Below are 19,599 nucleotides of genomic sequence, written 5' to 3'. Positions count from 1 at the left end.
TATACAATATTTTAAAAAAGGCAAAACTATGGAGACATTAAAAAGGCCAGTGGTTGTCAGGGGTTTGAAGAGATGAGATAAAAAGGTGGAGCACAGGGAATTTTTAGAGCAGTGAAACTACTCTTTGATAATGTAATAGTAGCTACATGACATTATGCACTTGTCAAAACCCATAGACCTGTATATACAAAGAGCAGCTCTTAATGCAAACAGTGGACAGTAAGTTAATAACTGTTGACAATAGGTTAGTAATAGTTTATCAATACTGGTTCATTAAATGTACCACACTAAATCAAAATATTAAAAATTAGAGAAATCTGTGTACAAGGGATGGAAGGCATATAGGAACTCTCTACATTATCTGCTCAATGTTTTTGGGTTTGTTTTGTTTTGTCTTTAAGGGGCTGCACTGGTGGCATATGAAAGTTTCCAGGCTACGGGTCGAATCTGAGCTGTAGCTGCCAGCCTATGCCCCACCCACAGCAATGTCAGGCCGCATCTACAACCAAAACCACAGCTCATGACAATGCCAGATCCTTAACCCACTGAGCAAGGCATGGATACTAGTAGGGTTTGTCACTGCTGCACCACCACAGGAACTCCGGCTCAATTTTTTTGTAAATTTAAAACTGTTCTAAAAAATTAAAACCTATCAATTAGAAAAATCACTCAGTGAATCACTGAGTGAAGCAGTGTAGAAAATGGTCTGAAAGTGAACTAGAGGAAATGCAGGCAAGAACGCCAGTTTAGAGGTTATGGTAATACCAACTTTCTCTCCCATCAACAGCATATATAGAGAGTACATTTATGAACATCTTTGCCCAAAATGGGATTATTGGTGAAAAATAGTTTATTCTAGTTCATACTTATTTAATGACTAATGAGTGGGAACATCTTTTCATAAGATAACTGACCATCTATATTTCCCTTTTATGCCATTTGTCTTTTTTGAGGTGTTTGTTCTTTCCTTGATTTACGAATCCTTTGAGTTTAACACATTTTGTATTTTATCACAACTTAAATACCTTTTGAATTTTATAACCATCATTTTTTCTTTCTTTTTATGGATGCACCCATGGTGTATGAAAGTTCCCAGACTAGGGGTTGAATCAGAACAGCAGCTGCCAGCCTATGACACAGCCACATCAATGCCAGATCTGAGCCACATCTGCAATCTATGCCACAGCTTGTAGCAACGCCTGATTCTTAATTTACTGAGTGAGGCCTGGGATTGAACCCACATCCTCACAGACACTGTGTTGGGTTCTTAACCTGCTGAGCCACAAAGGGAACTCCACAGCTGTCATTTTGAATCATGATTTCACCAACATACTATAACTTACTCATTGTTTAAAACTATGTATTAGTAGATTTTTCTACATCATGAATTCTCTCCTTTGAACACATTCCTAGAACTAGAAATACTGAATTGCTGACTGAAAACACATTTTAATACTTGATGAAAGAATATTATCAATTTGTACTGCCATCAGCACTGTATTAAAATACTAGATTCATCACAGCATATTCACAAGCACTAGGTATTATAGTATATATTTGCTAATTTAGTAGCATAAACATTTCTTTTTATTAATTTGTACTTTATTGGTGAAAGCCTACACTTTCTCAAATATTTACTTGTTTTGGGAGTTCCTGTAGTGGCACAGTGGAAACGAATCCAACTAGGAGCCATGAAGTTGCAGGTTTGATCACTGACCTTGCTCAGTAGGTTAAGGATCCAGTGTTGCCATGAGTTGTGGTGTAGGTGGCAGACGCAGATCGGATTCCGCGTTGCTGTGGCTGTGGTGTAGGCTGGCAGCTACAGCTCCAATTCCACCCCTAGCCTGGGAACCTCCATATGCCACAGGTGTGGCCCTAAAAAGCAAAACAAACAAAACAAACAAACAAACAAAAAAACCATCAAAAAAACCTGAAAAAAGCCATTTACTTGATTTTTCTCAAGCAATTTTGGTTTATATTCTTTGCTCATTAATCTAAAAGAATACAATTTTTTTTCTTTGAATGCAATAACATCTATATGGATATTTTAACTAATAATAAACTAGCCCTTTGTTGTCTCCATTTGCTGCACATATTTTTCATTTTCCATGGCTTCCTTTTAATTTCAGTTATATGGAAAATTTAACTTTTATGCAATCATATCTAATAACTTTGTTTTGTGAAGTCTATCATTTCTAAGCTTAAATGATTATGTCCCATTGAGCAGTTTGAAAATTATAATTTTTTTTTTTTGGTCTTTTCAGGGCTGCACCCGTGGCATATGGAGGTTCCAAGGCTAGGGGTTGAATCGGAGCTGTAGCCACTGGCCTACACCACAGCTCATGGCAACGCCGGATCCTTAACCCACTGAGCAAGGCCAGGGATCGAACCTGAAACCTCATGGTTCCTAGAGGGATTTGTTAACCACTGAGTCACGACGGGAACTCCGAAAATTGTAATTTCTTTGTGTTTTTCCATGATTCAATGACTTATATTTAACTTATTAATCTCATAAACTTTAACTTGTTTACAATAATCACAGCTAACATTTACTAATGTCCACTCTAGGACAGGTGCTATTTTAGGCCCTGTTTACATATGCAAATTTATTTAATCATTACAACTACTTTCTAAGAGTTAGATACTTCTAGGATCCCAATTTCACAGATGAGGAAACTATGCCTCGACTTGGTTAAGTAATTCAGCTAAATCACACAGGAAATACATCTGGCAATACCTGGCTATTAAGTAACATGGTCTGACTCCAGATCCTATTCTTTTAACCACTACATTATACTGATACTCAAGTTAGCTCAATGACATTTTAAATAAATAATTCCTTTTATTCAATATTCCGAGATATACCATAATGGAAAAGAATATAAAAAAACAACGTATAGGGGTTCCCTTTATGGCTTAGCAGTTAATGAACCCGACTAGGATCCATGAGGATGTGGGTTCAATCCCTAGCTTCGCTCAGTGCATTGAGGATCTGGTGTGTTAAGTGTGTCAAGGATCGGTGTTGCTGTGGTGTACGTCGCAGATGTGGCTCAAATCCCTAGTTGCTGTGGCTGTGGTGTAGGCTGGCAGCTGTAGCTCCTATTTGACCCCTAGCCTGGGAACTTCCACATGCCGTGATGTGGCTCTAAAAAGTAAAAACAAAACAAAACAAAACAACCAATGTATATATGGATAACTGAATCACTTTGCTGTATAGCAGCAATTAAAACACTGTAGTCTTTAATGCCTCCTTCACTGAAATTCTTTTTGCAGGGTCTCAGACTATTTAGTTTGTTCTTCTGATTTGTCTTTTTATAGTAACAATACATGGTTTTAAATACTGTAGCTATCAAATGTACTTTAATGTTTGAAAGTTGTAGGGTATGTGTTAGCATAATTCTGGAAAGAATACTGATTACTTGAGGGAAAATGCAATCTTAATACAATGATATCCTTACCATACACTGGCGTCTTTCCTGGCAGGATGACAATAATGAGCTGCAGCCCAGAGTAGGTGTTCTTGAGATGCCGGAACATGGGCTCCACGCTGTCTGCCCCTTGCGCATATTTGCAGAAGCAAGGCTGGCCCTGGATAGGCATCCCTGCATCTTTGGAAATCTTACGCAGCTGGTCCGTGAAACCCCTAGAAGGAGAAATCACTAAAAATAAAACCTTTGCCTAGTCGCCAACACCTACGAAGTAGTAATGGAAAGTATGAGAAGGGAATGGAGAAAAAGGCAAAGGTCTGTGTGCTCCATATATGAAGAGGTCACCAGACTACTGATGTTAAGGGCAATGGTTGGTCAGTAATCCATTTCGCAAACTAAGAACACTATTACATAGTTATGCGCCATTTTGTAGTTTACAAAGGGCATTAGTAATAAAGTGTGCTGGTTAAGAGCTCAGCTCTAGAATTAGCACAACAGGTTCCAACTCTATTTCTGTTGCTTATAAGCTACAGAAGTTTAGGCAGATTTTTCCAGTTTCTCTCATCTGTAAAATGATTACTTTCAATATAGGATTGGCGTGAAGATTAAAAGAGATAATACATGTAAAGCATTTAGCACACTGCCTAAGACATGATATATAAACTTGGTAAATTTAAGCTACTGTACATTTTATAATTTGATCCTGACAAAATTCATAAGAAAGTGGTTAGGTATTATTGCCATTTTATAGATCAGGAATCAATTTCAGGGAGAGTAAGTACTTGATTGAGGTTAAATGCTTAAATAAATGGCAAGAGTCAGAACTATGACCTAGTCCAGAATTTCTTTCTATGATATTACCTATCTGAAACTAGGATAGCAGGGAAAAGATTCTATCCTCAGAACCAATTAAAAAAAAGAAAGAAAGAATTTTAAAAAAACAAATGAGGAGTTCCCATCGTGGCGCAGTGGTTAACGAATCCGACTAGGAACCATGAGGTTGCGGGTTCGATCTCTGCCCTTGCTCAGTGGGTTAAGGATCCGGCGTTGCTGTGAGTTGTGGTGTAGGCTCGGATCCCGAGTTGCTGTGGCTGTGGCATAGGCCAGCAGCTACAGCTCTGATTAGACCCCTAGCCTGGGAACCTCGATATGCCACGGGTTCGGCCCTAAAAAGGACAAAAAGATTAAAAAAAAAATGAGGCAAGCAGCACTTTAATGTACTTTTATGCATACTGAAAAAACCAGAGATTAATAATTTCATATTTAAACACAATTCTGCATTTAGCCTAGGATAAATAAGTAATAATGTTGGGGTTTAACAATCACTTTATTTGTTTTTAAAACACATATAGTCCTAAGTCAAGGATCTGAGTGATCTTTGCTCAAAAACACTGATTCCCTCAGGACAGAGATGAAGTAAGAATTCTTCTCCTTTTCCTTATTAGTACTTAATTCAAGAAGTATGAAGTTGAATATTTTCAGTTAGCTTGAACAAGAGCCATAAGCCCAATGATTATGAGACTTCTATCAAGCCATGAATAACAAATGTAAAATGAAAAGAATAACTTGAAGCTTGAAAAACAATTGGAGGTGTTTTCTTTGGTCTCTGGAGGTCAAGTAAGATAATCACAGCACTGTATTTAACTGTCTCCATGACATTTTACTTGAAAGCCAGGGGATAAAAACTTTGGAGAAAAAAATATGCTAAGTGAACCGTAAGACATAAATTTAGAGATTTGGAACTAATAAAAAGAAGTGAACAGAATTAAATGGAAAAAAATTTTCTTGCACAAAAGAGGCAAAGCAAATTTTGAACTGACCTAGTGTAACTGATCTCTGTGTCTCTCAAGAACTATTCATTATGGGCATAATTTATAGAATCTATTAGGGCAGATTGATATTAGACAGTAATAATTTTCTTAAGAAAATCAGATTCTAGAGGGGAGATAGGAAATTTACACAAATCATAATTCTATTTTACAGAGGAAGTGACAAGTACAAATGGTGAGGATATTGATAAGCTACTATGTTTACTATCATGGATTATTTCCAGCATCACAAATCACAGAAGAGTATAGAAATGAGACACTTTCAGTAAAGAGAAGCCTAAGTGGAAATGGAAAAAGATACTAGAGAGACAGAGAGAATACGGTGCTCAGTTTCTTTGTCCAGAATTTATGAAAATGGAGAAAAGACTTAAGAGGCAAATGAAAAAGTTTAAATGTCACACTTATTTTTTATTGTTGTTCTTGTTTTTTTTTAGGGCCACACCAGTGGCATATGGAAGAGTTTCCAGGCTAGATATCATACCGGAGCTGCAGCTGCTGGCTACACCACAGCCACAGCAACGCCAGATCTGAGCCATGTCTGCAATCTACGCCACAGCTCACAGCAATGCTGAATCCTTAACCCACTGAGTGAGGCCAGGGATTGAACCTGGGTCCTCATGGATACTAGTTGGGTTCATTACCACTGAGCCACGATGGGAATCATACTGACTTTTAATGTTATTCTTTGTCAAAGAGAAGTCTAAAAGTTTTAGAATGGGGTGGTCACAAGTGGAGCTGGTATTTTCTTCACAATAGGACGACTTCTTACATAAGAGTAACAGCAGAAGCCCTTGAGACTGCTAAAGCCCCAAAGACTTGAGAGTCCCAAAAGAGAGGAAATAGAGAAGAGAGGAAGCCAAAGTGATAAAAAGAAACCAGGGAGGCAAGGATGGAGAAAATGTCAAGAAGGTAGTCACATGCATCCAAAGCTGCACACATGTGGAGAAAAATAATGGCTGAGAATAGAATTGATAAGCAGGAGATTCCATCATGGCTCAGCAGTTAACAAACCTGACTAGCATTCATGAGGCTGCAGGTTCGATCCCTGGCCTCGCTTAGTGGGTTAAGGATCTGGCATTGCCGTGAGCTGTGGAGTAGGTAGCAGATATGGCTCAGATCCTGTGTTGCTGTGGTTCTGGTGCAGGCTGGCAGCTACAACTCTGATTGGACTCCTAGCCTGGGAACCTCCATATGCCATGGGTGCAGCCCTAGAAAGACAAAAAGACAACAACAACAAGAACAAAAACAACAACAAAAAAAGAATTGATAAGCACAAAGATACTGAAGATCTTTCAGGAACTAGTTTCAGCAGAGCCCTAAGATTTCAACAAAGAAGAGAGAATGGAGGCCTGGAATCCTGAGAGAATAAGTCAGATAAAGTGAAAACTGAAGATTTTTTTTTGTTTTCTGCTGTGCCCATGGCATATGGAAGTTTCCAGGTCAGGGATCGAAACTGCACCACAGCAGTGACCCAGGACCCTAAAGCGATAATTCTGCATCTTTTTTTTGTGTGTCTTTTTTTGCCATTTCTTGGGCCGCTCCCGAGGCATATGGAGGTTCCCAGGCTAGGGGTCTAATTGGACCTGCAGCTGCCAGCCTACGCCAGAGCCACAGCAACGCTGGATCCGAGCCACATCTGCGACCTACACCACAGCTCACGGCAACGCCAGATCGTTAATCCACTGAGCAAGGGCAGGGACCGAACCCGCAACTTCATGGTTCCTAGTCGGATTCGTTAACCACTGCGCCACGACGGGAACTCCGATAATTCTGGATCTTAACCCACTGCACCACAAGGGAACTCCTTTGGGGATTTGTTTTAAATTTAAACAGAAGATTGTTGATCACTTAGATGTTGAGGGAAAGAGTCTGGAGAAAAAGTAAAGTGATGAAGATAGAGGCCAAATTTTGGAAAGTAAGGAAGTGAAAATGAGAAGCTAAATGACTCTTTCAAGGAACTCAATAGAGAAATAAGGTGTTATTTGATCCTCACCCAATAAAAAGGTACTTATTATCTCTATTTTTTTTTTAATTTTATGGCCACACAAAAAAATGGCATATGGAAGTTCCTAGGCCAGGGATTGAATATGAGTCCCAAATGCAATCTATGCTTCAGGTGCAGCAATGCTGTATCCTTTAACCCACTTCACTGGGCCAGGGATCAAACCCCCACCTCCACAGCAACCTAGGCCCCTGTGGTGAGATTCTTAACCCACTGTGCTATAGCAGGATCTCCTATCTCTATTTTTAAAAGGTGAAAACTGAAACAATGAGATTAAATTATCCATTGTAATAAAGTTAGGAAGTGGTAAATCTGGGAATTAGACCTATCTGCCATCAAAAGCCAATGATATTCCTGCTATACCACCTATGCTAGTCTTATTAGGATGCCTAGGAGAATGAATCAGTGATTTCAATATGACCAAAAAATTCAGGAATCATCATCAAACTATGGAAAAGAAACATTTTTAAAGGTCCAGTGATTAAATATACTTCATGTTGAGGCAACACTGGTTAGAACTTTAGCTGAGTGATTTAAAATTGAAATATAAAATTTAAACACAAAATGGTCCCAAAGCAAAACTAATGAAAAGCCTTACTTCAATATTTCTTCTCGGCACTGCCTCTGTGTGGCAAAACAAGCTATAGCCCACATTTTGATTTCAACTCCTGTGTGGAATTGTTTCCCTCTCATGTCCCATACTCCGTGGCTTGGTGTTGCTACTGTCCGATTCTACGGAGAAAGAGAACAAAGTAAAGAAGAACAAATACTTAAGATATAATTTATTTGAATGAGCTGAAAATGAGTACATCAAATTGCTAAACTGATATACACGTGGTATTCTACATGGAGCAGGCTGTTCTAAATCAATGTTATTTTTAAAAAATAAATTCATTTATTTTTCTTTTTACAGCTGGACCTGCAGTATATGGAAGTTCCCAGGCTAGGGGCTGAATCTGAGCTGCAGCTGCTGGCCTACGCAATAGCCACAGCAACACTGGATCCTTAACACACTGAGCAAAGTCAGGGATCGAACCCACATTCTCATGGACATTGTTTCGGGTTCTTAACCTCCTGAGCCACAATGGGAACTCTTTTAATTTATTTAAAAAATTTATTTCTTGGCCACTCTTGAGGCATATGCAAGTTCCCAGGCCAGGGACTGAATCCAAGCTGCAGCTGTTACCCACACCACAGCTGTGGGAACACCTTAACCCACTGCACAGGGCCAGGGATCGAACCTGCACCTCAGCAGCAACTGGAGCTACCACAGAGACAACAATAGATCCTTAACCTGCTGTGCCACAGCAGGAACTCCCTAAATCAATATTTTATATTTTTATCATAGATAAGCAAAAGTTCTACTAAGCTTATGCAGACACTCATCCTGAAACAAACAAAAAAACACTGCTGGAACAATAAACCACTTTCAAAATTCCAGACATAGCTAGGATGCCCTTCTCTCCATACCCAGGAATGTTTAAAATTATGTTTATAATTTAAAAACTCTCAAGAGGTTTTACCCGGCCTCCATACTGTAGCATAGGTGCTGGAAGTACACGTCCGGTTACGTGGGCCATTTCATCCCGAACTTTAAATTGAAACTCCTGAACAAATGGATCTGTTTCATAATTTGCACTTCTTACCTATCAACAGAAAAAGTTTACAGGGTTACTTTCAAAATTCCCCCAAATCCCCTGCTTTAGAAGTCTCTATTTTTTTTTCTTCACAGTGTAATCAACGTTTTATGATAGGTCTAGATAATGGACCCTAACTATAGAGCAGAGAATCTTACCTGGGCACCACAAACCATGAGTGGACTGCAGGAAGCCTGTGAACCTCTTGGTGATTTATAGAACATTTAAATGTATTAGGTTGAATAATAAGAAATTTCAACTACTTATGACTCATGAAAATGGTAATTTTATGTGATTAAGCCTAATATATTTTGAGGAGGGTGGTCTAGAGATTGCAAGAGAAATATGTGACCTAAAAATGGTTAATTACTTCTAATTAGAGGACCTAGACATATTAAAATTTATTTTATGTAGAGTTTGACAGCAAATATTAATAATCCTAAGGCTTTTTCCCCTAAATACTTGATTTACAACTTATATAAAATCTACCTAAATATATATATTTTTTTCTTTTCTTTTTTTTTTTTGGCTTTTGAGAACCACACCCATGGCATACGGGGCTTCCCAGGCTAGAGGTCTAATTGGACCTCTAGGTGCTGGCCTACACCATAGCCACAGCAACGCCAGATCCGAGCCGTGTCTTCGACCTATATCACAGCTCATGGCAACGCCGGATCCTTAACCCACTGAGCAAGGCCAGGGATCGAACTGCAACCTCATGGTTCCTAGTCAGATTCGTTTCTGCTGCGCCACAACGGGAACTCCCTACCTAAATATTTTCAAATAAAATATGGTACATTATAAAATTTACTTGAGATACAGTTGAGACAGACAAGAAAGCCAGTATGAGATACTGATTATAATTTTTACATAATATACCAATAGATGCAAAGATAAACAATTTATTGTAATTCAGTGTAGACTTGGATCTCAAAGTGTAATTCATGGTTATAGTGTACTATAGTGTGTTTTTCAAAACATATCTATTTAGTCTGAGGGTAAAGGTCAAACATGGTTACAAAAAGGCGGCAGAGTTCAAGTCTTAGAGTAACAATCTATTAAAAAACACTATTTAATCTAAATATGGAAAAAGAATCTCCCTACAATAGGCAGGAAAAGTTGTTTTCTAAGTTATGTTGAAGTGCATCCTTTCTTTAAGCTTAAATGCCATTCATTTCTGTAAGTTTACAAAGAAAAACAATAACCACTATTTACCAAGATGTGCTTGGTGCTAAATGTTTTATAATTAGTTTTCATAATAGCCTTATGACTATAAAAGTAAGTTTTTGATAATTTTTATTTTATAGAGGATAAAACTAAAATTTAGTAAAGTTAAATGACTGGCATAAAACCATATAGCTAAGCAAATGATGTATAATCTGAAACCATGTACCTTCTGATTCTAGCGTTCTTCCTACTTACAATCACTGCACTAGCCTACCAGATGTTATAATGATAATGACACAATAATAGTAACAGTAAGTGAGTAAAGAAGACTTTTTTTTTTTTTTTTTTGTCTTTTTGCTATTTCTTGGGCCGCTCCCGCGGCATATGGAGGTTCCCAGGCTAGGGGTTGAATCGGAGCTGTAGCCACCGGCCTACGCCAGAGCCACAGCAACTCGGGATCCGAGCCGCGTCTGCAACCTACACCACAGCTCACGGCAACGCCAGATCGTTAACCCACTGAGCAAGGGCAGGGACCGAACCCGCAACCTCATGGTTCCTAGTCGGATTCGTTAACCACTGCGCCACGACGGGAACTCCAGAAGTTAAGACTTTGAAACCAGAGTTGTTAGATTCCAAAGCTTACGCTTCTAATCACTGTACAATATCATTTCTCCTTACAGAAAAGCTGTAATAAACAAGTTATATTTTATCGGGATTTTATAGAGATAGTGAGATTTTATAGAGATAGTGAGCGTGTAGGCTCTTAAAGGTTTTAAAACTGGGATTTTATAGAGATAGTGAGAGAGTGTAGGCTCTTAAAGGTTTTAAAATTTTGTCATATTAGATCAGAGAAAAATCCATGGTTTGAATCAACCTATGTTTTCTTAATTAAATATCATGTAATAACTTACTCTTGGCAAAACTGTAAGGAAGAAAAGACTTGTTTTTTTTTTTTTTGTTTGTTTGTTTGTTTGTTTTGGTAACTGGCTTATAAAATGAAAGATCCAGTTCTGTAGCCCCTTTACAACAATCTTTATTTTTTAAAAACTATTTCTGGTCATGCCCACAGCATGTGGAAGTTTCCAGACTAGAGACTGAACCCACACCACGGCAGTGACCTAAGCCACAGTGACAACACTGGATACTTAACCCATTGAACCAACAGGGAACTCCTTCAACAATCTTTAAAATTGCTTCTCAAAGTGTTATTAAGTTGTTTTGGGAAATATTCATATTTCTAGGCTTTTTTCTTCACTTGGGCAGTTTACATGGTATTCAAGAAAAAGTAAGATCTAGCTGCCTTTATTTTTCATTCTGCCTTATTCCATCAGTTTTATGAAGTGGTATTGATCTCTCTCTTTTTTCCCCACTTAGAAGGAGACAGCTTAGAGACTCCATATGGTTGGAACTGTCTCATATTTATTTTTCTTCTCTTTTTTGGCCACCCTGTGCCATATGGAAGTTCCTTAGACCAGGGATGGAATCCGAGACAGAGTTGCGAGCTTTGCCCCAGCTGCAGCAATGGTGGATCCTCAAACTACTGTACCCGGCCATGACAGAACCCACATCCCACTGCAGAGACACTGTTGATTCCATTGCATCACAGTAAGAACTCCTCATTTTTCTTTATTCATCCTGTATAGTCACCAGTGCTGTTACTGGGGTTAAGCAATCCTACTTTGTGTCTTAAGACGTTCACCACTGCTAGTCATAATACCTTGACTTTTCTTCCTCTTCCTCTCCTCTTTTAGGTAAGAGTTCATAAAGGTCCAGTTCACTAAACTGAAACATTAGTTATCAGAGAATCTGTTTTGGATATAATTAAAGAGTTGAGTGGTTAAATTAGAAGGATCTAACCCTTATCATAGAACCTGCTAAGGTTTACCCCTAGAATACCACTAGATTACTTCCATAATCTCTTTCAATTACGATAGTCCATAAAATGGTAATAAGGTATGAGTTGATAAGGATATGGTTCTTTAGTAGCTTATCCAAATACATTTCTAATTTCCATTTCTAGGGTTAAGTACTAACCAATCTGCTAATTTCCTCTTGTCTATCTGGTGCAGATCTTGCTGTTGCTTTGATCATAGTGGAGGTTTGATTGTCTGTTAGCTTCTTGATACATCGCTGCCCTGCCACAATGTTACAGACCTACAAATGGAAAAAAGTTTTGTACTAGATGGATATATATACATATTCTATATATACATACATATGTAAATTATATATAACATACAATTATATATTATATAATATATAGATATATGTATTTTATTTTATTTTTTTGTCTTTTTTAGGGCCGCACCCACAGCATATGGAGGTTCCCAGGCTAGGGGTCGAATCAGAGCTGTAGCCACCAGCCTATGCCACGGCCACGGCAACGCAGGATCCGAGCCAAGTCTTTGACCTACACCACAGCTCACAGCAACACTGAATCCTTAACCCACTGACGAGGCCAGGGATTAAACCCGCAACCTCATGGTTCCTAGTCGGGTTCGTTAACCACTGTGCCACAATGGGAACTCCTAGATATATGTATTTTAAATGTTGAGCTCAAATTACATGTGAGATTAAATTTTAAAACCTACTCCATTAAACCACTTCTTTTAAATATCATGTTAAGTAAAAAGGCAGCAAATGATACTGCTTTATAATTAGGTAAAATGTGCACTGGATAAAAAGGCGTAAAAGAAGTGAACCAAAATGCTAACAGTGGTTACATTTAGAGTGGTAGGACCGCGGATAAATTTTTTCCCATATTATTTCAAAACTGAAAATTTAGAATAAAATGAAATTTAAAAATAGTTCAATCTTCAAAATAAATGTGAGAATATAAAATAAGTTACAGGTCATTAAAAAATTCCAACAGAATGATGAAGAAGAGGATATTAATAAGTAGGCTAAATACATTACTTCTAGTGGCAGATAGGTATGTTTCTGCTCCTGCCCCACTTGCAGACAGGGAAGATGTGGGTACTTCAGCTGAAGAGTATACTTTTCTCTGAAATACTGTGCTACTGTTCTCTCCACGGTTTGGCCATTTTCTAACTGTAAAGGAAAGCTGGAAAAAAAAATTACACATTAACAACTCTTATCTTATTATGAGCCAGCAAAACTCCCAATCCATTAACTAGAGCAAGCTGCCGCACATCATCTCTGCTCTGACAAACACCAGCTTTTCTTACGTTTGATGACTGGCAGGCCTTCTTGTTACATTACAAACACGGTATTTCCGTCTCATTGTTCCACAATGAGTCACTTCAACCTTCAGACCTGTTCCCAACAAGAAAAACTGAGATTACAGAACTGTCATACGTAAAATATCTACAACTATAAAGCCTGTTCACTACTTTAAATACCCAAATTCTAAACAGACAGAAAATCTGTGATACAGGCAATGTGATAGTAACAAAAGATTTTATATACAACATGGTTAATAATGGTTACAATCATGATGGACCTAACTCCAAGCCTTTTCCCTATTCTATCAAGCTGTTAAAAAATAGTATCATAAAATTTACAGGGCCTGTAGATCAAGGGACAAAGTTCTCCAATAATAATAATAATACTCCCCCCCCCACTTATAATGTAGGTTTTTATGCTGGGAGAGGGAAGGAGCAAAGGAAAAGGAGTTGCAATAATTTGCAAGATATTCTATAACCTTCAAAGTACGTGATATTTGGATAGTCCAGTCATCACACAGTGACTGAAGATCAGAATTTCATAGAGCTCAAGAAGAAAGTCCTTCAAAGATTTACAAAGCAAGAAGGAAAAAAATCCCAGGCTCTTTTAACAGAAGTGGAGTGACAATTTTGTTAAAGGATAATATAGTGACATTCTCTTACTACTAATAGAAATCAAACGCAACCAAAATAATTCCTAAACCAGGCGATCCAGATCTTCTTACAGAATCAATGACTCCTTTGAGCATCTGATGAAAGCAATACATTTTCAGAAAAATGCACATACACATAATTTAATATATGACTTTAGATGTTCTTGGATCGTGTGTCCATCTGTGGACCCTAGGAGTTTGAGGATCCCAGACCCGCTTTAGAACGTGAAGCCATGAGCTTTTAAACCATTGGCTGAAATTCTTTGGGATGAATTTTCCTAAGCAGTGGTATCCAAAAGAATTTTCTGCAATGACGGACTGTTCTACATCTATGCTAAAATCACTAGCAATATGTTTGTTACTTAGCACATGAAATGTAGCTACTGTGAATGAAAAACTGAAATTTTGATTAAATTTCAATAAACTAAAGTTTAAATAGCTACATGTGGCTAGTGGCTACTATATTGGCCAGTGCAGTCTTGGAGCTACCCAGAGAACAGTTAAACAGATACAGTGGCTACTGGTCACAGATAAGTAACTCCATTTCCAAGGCCTATACTTCAAAGGAAGAAAATCTAAAAAGGGGTAGATGGAGGACAACTTTTAGCTCCCTGAGAGTAATTCAGTTATTACTTTTGTATTATTTTCCTTTTATATCTGTGTATCCCATAGTGCAAAGGTTCCCTGCCATAACAGGGAACATTTGGTAATGTCTGGAGACATTTTTGATTGTCATGACTGAGGAGTGCTACTGGCATCTAGTGGAGCCTAGATTTAGGATTGCTTGGATCCAGGGATGCTGCTAAATTATCCTGCCATGCACAGGACAGGACTACCTCCCATCCCCAACCACAGCAAAGAATTATCCAGCCCAAAATATGAATAGTGCCAAGGGTGAGAGACCCTGATATACTATAACGTATTTTTCCATCTACTAACTGCAGTACCAAACACAAAGTTCAATTATAGTAATATTTTCTTTTGACATATCAGCATAAATTAAGATGTTAAATGGACACAATGTCACTGTACCCAAATTAGTAATGGGGTTTTCTTGAGAAGTACTCCTAGTTGAATTAGTAAGAAACTGTTTTTATTTGTAACTATCTTTATAAAACTAAAATTTCAGATCAATTAGAGCATTTACTATGCCTCTATATTATAAATGAGACCAGAAATTAAACTACTACCAAGAGAAGGCCTTTTAAGATGGAAATACCAACAATATTAAGTAAGCAAGATGTAAAAAATTGTTTAGGGGGAAAACATGATAGAAAAATTTGAAGCAAATTTCTGTCATCTATATTCCTTAAAAAAATTGTTTTCGGAGTTCCCGTCGTGGCTCAGGGGTTAACGAACCCAACTAGCATCCATGAGGATGCGGGTGTGATCCCTGGCCTCGTTCAGTGGGTCAAGGATCTGGCATTGCTGTGAGCTGTGGTGTAGGTTGCAGATGTGGTTCGGATCCTGTGTTGCTGTGGCTCTGGTGTAGGCTGGCAGCCACAGCTCTGACTGGACCCCTAGCCTGGGAACCTCCATATGTCACAGGTGTAGCCCTGAAAAAGACAAAAAGACTAAAAAGAAAAAAAAAATTTGTTTTCAAATCTTCGCCTTGATTTAAAAAAAATTATCAGTAAGGTTCTACAAGCCTTCTAAGTAAGTTTTTATCAAAAGCAAGTTGATACACTTACATACATATGGTACTTTTACCATATACTTCCCCCAATATTTCTGCTATTAACCATGATAAATTATTTCATAAAGAAACCACTCTAAAGTTATCATTAAATATTTAGGAAGAAGTTCAACTTGAACCAAATGAATATTGTACTACTCATTACAGAACACTTTTTATCACTATTTAATAGTTTATCATCAAATTCCTCATGTCAACTAAAATGTAATCCCAAATTTATAGCACAGAACATGTAACTTTGATTCTCCTGCATTACTTAAGTAGGAATACACGATGTACTTTAAAGAGCCCGCTTTAAAAAAAAAAAAAAAAAAAAAGGGAAGAAAAGCCTTCTTGACTTTGGAGAAAAAAATACATCAGTTTGTCAGTTAGATCCAACTTAGATTTTTCTACCCCAAATCAGTAGTCATAGGTACCTAAGGATTAGATCCAATCCAGGGGTTAGCAAAAGCTGGAAATTAAAAAAATGGACTAGATAATTCTCTGCCAAGGTCCCTCCCCAAACCCTCCATCCAACCAAAAAAATGTTTTTGGGTTTAATAAATCAAATATTTAACCTATAAACTTGGCTTTACCTTCACTATAACATCAACTTTATAATGCTTTCTAGTCATTTTTTCAGTCATTTCTTTGGCCCCCTGAGCAGTTGAAGTTAAGATCGAGTCCATGCTCTTCGGGCTGCAGTTGAATCCTTTTGTTCTGTACATCTTGTATTTTCTGTGATAGAGTGGTGATATGAGTTGATTGCATAGTTACCGCAAAATAATTAAGTGACTTCATGATATCAGAGGTGGTAACTAAGCAGCAACTCCACTGGAAACCATGGCATTTAGATGATCACACATTAATGGTGGGTAATGCACCTCCCAACAATACTAACTGCATTTAATACAGATTATGAAAGGACAATGGTATGGTTGCAATATAAGAATACATAACACTTTCTTGAAACAAATAACTTGAGATAAATGGATGCTTATTTTCGAAGCAGGAAGATTTTCCTTTCAATGTTTTATTGTAATGACTCTCTCTCTTCTGATTACTGAATGACAAAGAATAAATGATTACTCGAGCAAGCAGGATGCATTCAGCTAAACTAATTGATTTGGGGAACTGTAAGATGTTCAGAGAACAAACTTCAATGCTTCATTCAAACCATAAGCTGAAATTACCTGCAACAAATAGGCAAAACCTTAAAATGAAACATAATTATTTCTATTTAAGATGCAACACTTACTATAAATAGAACTTATACTATTCATTCTAAGAGGATATCTAATTTCTCTTTGTATCTAAATAATAAGGAACTAAATACAGTGGAGTTACATCTTATGTGAGGATTAGGTTCTAAAGTCATGAACAAGGCAAGGACTTTATACAATCAACATTACTCCTGAAAAATCCCTTAAATTGCTGATAAAGTACAGCATATGTGGGTTTGCACATAAAACTGTGTTTGTATATAGAAAGGTACTAATATACAGAGTAAATATATATAAAATATAAATCTGAGAATACAACTGAAATTAATTTTTTATTTTTCTCTTTGGAAGAGCATGTAGAGATGAATTTATACTAGTAAAAAACACACAATGCAACACCACTGTATAAATTTTAGCTACTAACTAAAATAGGCAAGATCAATGGTCAATTGAATAATGTATATGAAATAACTAAGTTTCAACTCTAGAACAAGATATGAAACAGGCTAGCTTCATATCCATAAAATTTACAAAGGGATAAATATTCTGCTAACATTTCAGAAAAGTAAAGAAATTATTATATTAGCATATGTTCAAAGAATGGCTCCAATTATGAAGCAATAAGTTTTTGGAACAAACCTCCTATTTTCAACAGTATCATAGAAGCATTTTCCCATGGGATATTCTCATACCTTCAGCTAGTAAGGGAAAGTATTAACAAAGAATTAGCTAATATCAATACGAATGCCTTTACTTGGTATTTCTATCATTGAAACATTACCTAAGATGTTATGGTAATGAATTTAATGTGATATTTTAGACCTAATCTATACTTTTACTGATGATGTTACATGAACAGATTTTAACTTAAAAGAATTTCAATAAAAGTTTGTTATATTCATGCACTTTATAGTTAAGTTGTCCAAATGCTAATTAATTCACCTTTTATCTCTTTGGTGAATTTTACCCGATGAGAATCAGTCAGAGGTCTTGGTTGTTCATCAATATTATGAATGTCAAGAACTTCACACATGAACTGAATTACAGGTTGTGCTTTGTAGAAGGCAGTGGCAGAAACTAAGAAGAAAAACACACATAGTACAAATTAATGTTTCCTTTAAAAAAATGAAAAACTTGATCTCAGGCTCCATGATAATTAACTACTTATAGAGTTAAAATTACCCTTTTATGTATATCTATATACATAGGTAATTCCAAAATTAAGCAGTTTCAATTGATTTGTTTGACTGGAAGACAAATACAATAACAGAAAAGTGTATTACAGTTTTTATAATCTATCTCTCTCATCATGGGTAACAGACTCATTCCCTTCCCTACTACATGTACAGAACAATGTTCTGGCTATGAGACAAGGTCTGTAAAGAGACAAGGAAGCCCAGGGCACCTTAGAATAAGAAATGGTTCGGTATTATTTCTTAAACAAAGCTTCTGTGTTAGCTCAGAAGGCTTATCTATTCTAGCGAAATGTCTATCTATTTCCTGCCTGGTGTAGACTTGAGAAGACGGTGGCATTAAATGTTACTAGTACTAATCCAAGCTATAAGTAGTAACAGTGAGGGTATCTGCCCAATGTTATCCAGCTACAGTCAGCAGCCTTCTAAGAGTTAACAAGTATGATTTCTTAATCTTGGGTTTTGGAACTAGAAGAGCTTCACCAATAATTAGCAGACCACTAGCATTCATTGCTTAAAACACATACTTGCTGACTGCTATTATGTACTATAAAGGCACTGGAGATATAGTGAAAAGTAAAACCAAAACAGACAATAAGCTACATGCTACTGTGTTATTTTTTTATTTAAAAAACATGCCCGCTGTGGTGTTCTTTTATGATCCCTGGTTTGGGATTAAATGTCTTCCACAAAATGTCCCTTATCTCTGCAAATATATATATATTTTGGCTGTGCCCACAGCATGTGGAAGATCTTAGGACAGGGATCAAACCTGTGCCACTCAAGCTGCCTGCTGCAGTGACAATGCCAGATCCTTAACTGCGCCACAAGATAACTCCTGGAAGGATATTTATTTATCAAGGCTTTAGTAGTAGTTATTTCAGGATAATGAGGTTATTGACATATTTTTATTTTCTTCAATTTTATCTTAAATCTTCATTTTTTTAATAGTGAGCACATATTACTTTTTCCTCTGTTACAGAAATAAAAGGAGTTCCCGTTGTGGCTCAACAAAAAAATTAACAAAAAAACATTACAAAAAAATTAACAATGTCTTAAAGATCTTTCCATGTCAACACTTTCTTTTTAATGACTTCATATTATTCTACAGTTTGGCTGCATGGTAATTAAATGAATATACATTCCCTTCCCTGCTTAATGAAAAAGAACACAAACGATAAAAACATTAGAAACACTATTCTGGGCTTTGATTTCTCTTTCTTTCCTCTCTTCTTTTTTTATTTTTGGGCCACCCCGTGGAATATGGACTTTCCAGGCCAGGGATCAGATCCAAGTGGCAGTTACAGCATATGTTGTAGCTGCAGCAACAATAGATCCTTAACCCTCTGTGCCCAGCTGGGGATTGAACACGTGTCTCAACATTCCAGACACGCAGCATATCCTGTTGCACCACAGCAGGAACTCTTTAATTTTTTTTCTCATTATATATTTAGAGATAGATGTGTATTATTAATATGGAACTATATCATTCTTTTTCAGCTGCAAGATATCTCATTGTGTGGACCTACTTTGTGTCCCTAACAATGGATAGTTACTTTTTTTTACCATTATAAAAAATATTCCAACAAATGTCCTGTGTGTGTATG

The 19,599-nt window shown here is 37.0% G+C and overlaps 1 protein-coding gene across 5 annotated transcripts in view; it reads right to left on the bottom strand.

The window, feature by feature from the left end:
- AGO3 (eukaryotic translation initiation factor 2C, 3) overlaps positions 1-19,599 on the bottom strand; it is a 144,049-nt gene that overhangs the window by 52,008 nt on the left and 72,442 nt on the right. For all 5 annotated transcript variants that reach the window (XM_021093288.1, XM_021093289.1, XM_021093291.1 and 2 more), the window contains 7 exon segments: positions 17,742-17,876; positions 13,252-13,339; positions 12,980-13,127; positions 12,098-12,217; positions 8,783-8,905; positions 7,858-7,991; positions 3,459-3,643 (listed from right to left, as the gene is read on the bottom strand). In XM_021093288.1, coding sequence (XP_020948947.1) covers positions 3,459-3,643; positions 7,858-7,991; positions 8,783-8,905; positions 12,098-12,217; positions 12,980-13,127; positions 13,252-13,339; positions 17,742-17,876 — 933 coding nt within the window.

This window comes from Sus scrofa, chromosome 6 (genome assembly GCF_000003025.6).
Source record: "Sus scrofa isolate TJ Tabasco breed Duroc chromosome 6, Sscrofa11.1, whole genome shotgun sequence".
Taxonomy (NCBI): Eukaryota; Metazoa; Chordata; class Mammalia; order Artiodactyla; family Suidae; genus Sus; species Sus scrofa.
Note: the sequence above shows the minus strand (reverse complement) of the source record. Positions and strands in the feature narration are given on the sequence as shown.